The following is a 6,000-nucleotide window of genomic DNA, read 5'->3' on the forward strand; positions in this document are numbered from 1 at the left end:
TGTGGGATTTTGTTGTTGTGTTTTGCTTTGATTTTCTTTTTTGGCTGTGCTCTGTGGTTTGCGGGATCTTAGTTCCCTGACCAGGGATCAAACTTGATCAGGGATCAAACTCATGTCCCCTGCAGTGGAAGTGTGAAGTCCTAACTACTGAACTGCTGGGGAATTCCCCCTAGTTTTTTTTTTTTTTTTTTAATGTTTAAAATATCTAGCAATATTAAAAACCTGTCAATCATTTACAGTTTTATTATGTTTATCATTTACAGTTTTATTATTATTTACATTTACAGTTTTATTATTGGTGCCAAATTCATTTTACTTTTCAAGATGTGAATGCTTAATTATCTTTACAATTTCTGAGAAGATGGATATTTATTTGTAAATATGTAAGCTTATTTGTGTACACATCAAAATTGTATTTGGAAGTAGAAGAGCAGTTTAATCAGCTTGCTGAATTAGATCAATGTGATATTTTCTTGATGTTGATTAGGAGATTAAGGCAGCTAATGCCATTTGTTGTTTGCATCAAATTTCCATAATTTAAAGCAGTGATCCCCAACCTTTTTGGCACCAGAGATCAGTTTTGTGGAAAACAATTTTTCCATAGTGTGGGTGTGGGGGGTGGTTTCGGTTTTGCCCGTACCCTGGCCCCTGCCCTACCACAGCTGCTCACCTCCTGCTGTATAGTATGGTTCCTGACAGACTGTGGGGTGGGGTGGGGTGGTGTTTTAGGACCCCTGATTTAAAGTAAACCTTCTGCCACACAGGTTTACATTAGGACACAGGTGGTATTTGCCCTCTTGGTATAATTGTGTGGTTAAATTCAGGAATAGTTTTGTTGGAGGCAAAGTTGAACACAGGTGTTTGTGGATTTAGTATCACATTATATAAAGAGAAACAAACTTTGTTTATAATAAGTGCAGTTTCACAGTGCTGTTTTGAATTTCTTTTCACTAAATATTTTAAATGTTGTAATTTGCCAAGCCACTGGGCACATGGAGATTTTAGTTCCTCAACCAGGGATTGAACCCGTGCCCCTTGCAGTGGAAGCATGGAGCCCTAACCTTTGCATCACCAGGGAATTTCCTATAAATGTATTTCTTAGGGGAAAACAGATTTGGCAGAGTCTAGGTTTTCTAATTTAGCTTTGGAGCATATAAGTTTATTTGTATTCTTGGGGCCACATTATATTAAAATAAGAAATAGTAGGCAGAATTATTCCCCGTTTTTTTTTTTTTGTCTACCAGTCCATTTTCTTTTTTGATGCATTACAAAGAAATTGTCATTATCAGTACAGTTCACCCCTAAACATTTCAGCATACATGTCATTATTAGAGCACAGTATTTGTTTTATGTACTTTCTGAGTTTAACTTACATGAAATGCACAAGTGTATATTTGTGGAATGCTGACAAACGTACCTATTTAACTCAAATTCCTATGAAGATATAGAATGAGGACTTCCTGGTCACCAGGAAGGTGACCCAATGTAAGAGGTGCAGGTTCGATCCCTGGTGGGGAGCCAAGATCCCACCTACCTCTCACTAAAAATCCAAAACGTAACACAGAAGCAGCAAGTTCAATAAGGACTTTAAAAATTATCTACATCAAAAATAATAATTAAAAAAAGATCCAAAAAAATCATCCTAGAAGTTTCCCTCATGCCCCTTCTTAGTCAGTCCCACCCCTGCTTCACCAAAGACAACTACTTTTCTAATTTTGTCCCCACAGATTTGTTTTCCGTTATAAAACTTCACATAATTAGAGTCATACATTATGTGTTCATTCTTTTTGTTTAAGGCTTCTTTCATTCAGCATGTCTTTGAGAACTACTTTTCTTTTAGATCTTCAGTACTTATATTCAGAGCTAGGAGGGTACTCCCAGATCCATAAAAAAGCAGATCTATATGTGCTGAAATTGAACAGTCTGCAGGACGTATTAAGTGAGGGGGGAGAAAGCAAAGTGAAGGGAGTGTTATATGCTACTTGTGAAAAGCAAAAAACAAACAATATCAGCTTTTATCTGCTTAACATAACTCAGAAAGGACAGGAGGAACTGGTAATAGAAATTGCCTCTAGGGATTTTTCCCAGTTTTTTGAGATATAATTGACATACAGCATTGTTAAATGTGGACTACAGCATAGTTATTTGATAAATGTGTATATTGAGAAATGCTTACCACAATAAGTTTAATTAACATCCATTACCATTTTTTTTCCTTGTGATAACCAGAATTTTATTTAAAAGTCAGTTGTAGCCTCTTATCCACTGCCAAACTTGTAAGTAGGTTTGTGAGTGAGCTTAACTGAAGACCTTTGCTTTGCTTTCTAGGAGCTTTTGGTTGAGTTGGGACTAATTTTCTATGAAACAAAACAATTTAATTTTCAATTGTGGTTGCAGATTTAGAAGGACCTTGAAAACTGCAGTGGTTAAGGAAGTCTCGAGGAAGGAGTTTTGAACTGTACCCTAAAGGTCAGAAGGCTAGGTATTCCAAGCATTCTTGGCTTAAAATTATAAGAATGAGATTTAATTAAGAAACATGAAAAAAGTCCATATTTCCTGAAAGGAAAGATAGATTTTCATTAGCAATAGTAGAGAGGTTAGATAAATAGTATTCATCCAAATTAAGAAAGACTGAACTAGGTAGATAAGTTTAAGATTGATAGGAGAAAAATTCTGTAAAGCATTTATACTTCAATTAAAAAAAAGAAAAAAAATGATTGATAGAACCTACTGTTACAGCATAGGATACATTCAGTATTTTGTAATAACCCATGATGAAAAAGAATATATGTAACTGAATCACTTTACTATATGCTTGAAACTAGCACAACATTGTAAATCAGCTGTGTTTCAATTAAAAAAAAAGACTGATACGAGAATCAATGTGCTGTTGAAAGTTTCATTTTGGTCAGTGCCAGAGGTTTTTTTAGTTGGAATTTTCCTATTATAAATAATATATCCATCATCAAAACTTTGGGACAGTTATATAGAAAGTGTGTGGGGGGTCAATATTGCAGCTCAGAAACATCAGAATTTTTGAGGTCCCTTATTTATGTTGGATTTAATTTCTTATTCTTTTTTTCTTTTTCCTTTTTCAAATTGTTGAATTGAGTTTGAATTCCAGAAATAGCATGTGGGTGAATTTTTTTGTTAATTTTATTGTTTGAAATTTCCAAATGACTTATTTTGAAAATAATATCCCACATCTTTGTATGTTGGTGAGTTTATCTCTGAATTCCAGATACGTCCAATAGGACATCACAAAAAGATAACTGCTCCTTCTGGATAGTTTACTGTTTTTTATATCCATGAAGTAATTTAGTGGTAGGGTAATCAGTTCACCACAAAGCCTCACTTCACTTTGTTGACTTTTGCATAAATATTCCTACATGTTGTAGACAAAGAACCACATAGCCATGGGTTTGAAATCTTGGTTCTTGGGAAACCTTGGTCAAGTAACTATTTTGAGTTTTAGTTTTTTATCACTAAAGTGGGAATAGTTCAGTTGTTGCAGGTTGGTTATGAAGATCATTATGTACGGTTCCTAGAATGTGGTAGCCCATAAGTGGTAGTTGGCTTTTTTTAATTGTTTTTTAAATAGGAATATTTAACTTCAGAACTATAGATACCATAAGGTGAATAGGAGCAAATGACTACTTACGTAGCTTGATGAATCGAGTCTTAAGTTCAGGTATGTGCACTTGCTCCTAACCACTTAATGCTTTTGCTTTTGTTTTTTGCTTTTAAAAGGCATGTGGATTTAGTTGTATGTTTTAAAATTCCTTTGTGAGGTAGTGTGTGAAATGGAATGATGTTTAGGGTAAATTTATGAAAAGCTGATAAAAGAATGATTCTTAGTAAGAAAGGAGCATTTAGATTTATTTCAGGGAGAACATAAGTATTGCATTCAGTTTTCAAAATCCATTTCTGAGTGGATTTTAAACTCTCCCTTGGGGAAAAGGATGATTTTCTTGCCTGCTATGGAGCAAGAGCTTTCTGTATGTCAGCTCATTAATTCTCCCATGGCCTAGATACATATCCTCACTATACCAAAAACAAGAAGGAAATTGACGCCTGTGAATATGTTTAATGCTTTGGGACTAATAGAAGATGACTCCGGTATTGTTCAGGGCTTACGCAAGACAAATAATTTCATATTAATTAGGGTTCATGAGTGTTAGTACTTCCGTTTAAAATATTAGAAGTAGAGTTTCCCTGGTGGCTCAGTGGTAAAGAACTCACCTGTCAATGCAGGAGACACAGGTTTGATCCCTGATCTGGAAAGATCCCATATGCTGTGGAGCAGCTAAGCCCGTTGGCCACAACTATTGAGCCTGTGCTCTAGAGCCCAGGAGCTGCACCTACTGAAGCCCACACCCCAAGCCCATGCTCTGCAAACAAGAGAAACTGCTGAAGTGAGAAGCCCTCGCACCGCAACTGGACAGTAGCCATGGCAGCAGCAAAGACCCAGCACAGCCAAAAATAAATTTTTAAAATTAAAATATTAGAAGTAAAAATTCTTTACCTGTGGGGAATCTTCTGTTTAGCTCAAATAATTAATTTTTTGTAGTGTTATTCTATGAAGTTTTAATTCTTGTTCAGATAAGTTTTAACTAACCATTTCAATTTTTTTTTTTAACTTCTATAGGAACGTCAAGGTCGTGGGAAATAAGAGGCAGTTCTGCACAGACTGCAGCAACGGTTGCATCTGCATATCCTAAGAGGAAAAAAAATGACCTTCAAGAGAATTAGGACTTTTTTCTTAATTTCATTGACTTCAGAGACGATTGCAGACTTGCAGTTTAAGTATTGGAATTTCACAAATGACATAGGACTTAACTGGAAAATGAAAAAAAAAAGAAAAAGGAAAAACTAAACAAAAAATCCCTCTAGGTAGTTTAGGTGAAAAATGTCCCTTTTATTTTGGCTTTGGTTGTGATTTCAGAGCATAATGCTTTGTTTTTTTGTCTTTTTACTATGTTTTTCGGATTTTAAAGTCCGTAAGTACATACAGTTTTCTCTAATTTTTAAACCCTTTCCTCCCCCCGTTTTGACATTTGCACTTGGAGAACACTTGAGTTTTGAAGGTTTTGGGCATCCACCCCAGAAAGTGGGAATTTGGTTTTTTCCTTCCGAACTGGAAGAACATTTTTATGAAGAATTTCTGTCTTGGAGAATTTAACAGTGTTACCCAAGGTTGTGTCTTTAAGGGTGGTTCATTTTCTCTGACCCTTTGTTTCTCAAAGTAAAGTACTAGGAGTCCTAAGAAATGTTCTGTTCTTGTACATTATACTGATTAAGTCAGGATTAATTTGATTTCAAAGCTAAGAACAGTGGTAAAAACTTGTTTACAGAAATGCATTTTGGAAGAGAAAAATATTGTAAAAACGTGTAGTGAATGTTTCTTCAGTTTCTTGTTCAGCCAATGAGGAAAGGGCATTGCCTTTCTTTTTACCATTAATCACTTCTCAATAAACGTGAGATCCTGTTGAGCATCACTTCTAGTACCATTTATTAGTATTATTTGATTTGCTATGTTTTGTGAAAGCTTTGGAGTACAAGGAGTTTCACGAGGTGAGACAGCAACCATTTTTAGAAAGTTCACTGAGATGGAATAGTTCAGGAATTGCTTTGTACCCAGGGTTGGATAACCATGACCACTGCAAAGCAAGGTGGGCCAATATTCATAATGCTTTATTTCTGGATACTTCCTGAGAAGGTAGTGCCACTGCTATGCTAAATTGTTCAACAAATATTTGATTGTGAGTCTTTATTAGTTGCCTGGCAGGCACTGTGCTAATAACCCTGTAGTAACCTGGCCACATATCTTCTGTGCAAAATAGGTAGAGCCCAGTATCAAGGATATACATGTTTAATCTGAAATATGACTGACTTAGGCAGGATTCCATGTGTCCCAAGAATAAGAAATTCCAATGGGAATTTCACAATTCTTTGTGAACCATGTAACCATAAGGGTAATTGATTCATCATTATTTATTT

General features: G+C 35.4%; 1 protein-coding gene across 2 annotated transcripts in view; it reads left to right on the forward strand.

Moving 5' to 3' along the window:
- Positions 1-5,498, forward strand: part of YTHDF2 (YTH N6-methyladenosine RNA binding protein F2) — a 30,117-nt gene extending 24,619 nt beyond the window's left edge. For both annotated transcript variants that reach the window (XM_086331576.1, XM_086331586.1), the window contains one exon: positions 4,649-5,498. In XM_086331576.1, the coding sequence (XP_086187702.1) occupies positions 4,649-4,672 (24 nt within the window). In that variant the 3' untranslated portion in view covers positions 4,673-5,498. The remainder of the gene's footprint in view (positions 1-4,648) is intronic.
- Positions 5,499-6,000: the final 502 nt, after the last annotated feature.

Source organism: Bos grunniens, chromosome 2, assembly GCF_055505025.1.
Source record: "Bos grunniens cultivar Pamir isolate PY7600 chromosome 2, Bosgru_T2T1.0, whole genome shotgun sequence".
In the NCBI taxonomy this organism is placed as follows: Eukaryota; Metazoa; Chordata; class Mammalia; order Artiodactyla; family Bovidae; genus Bos; species Bos grunniens.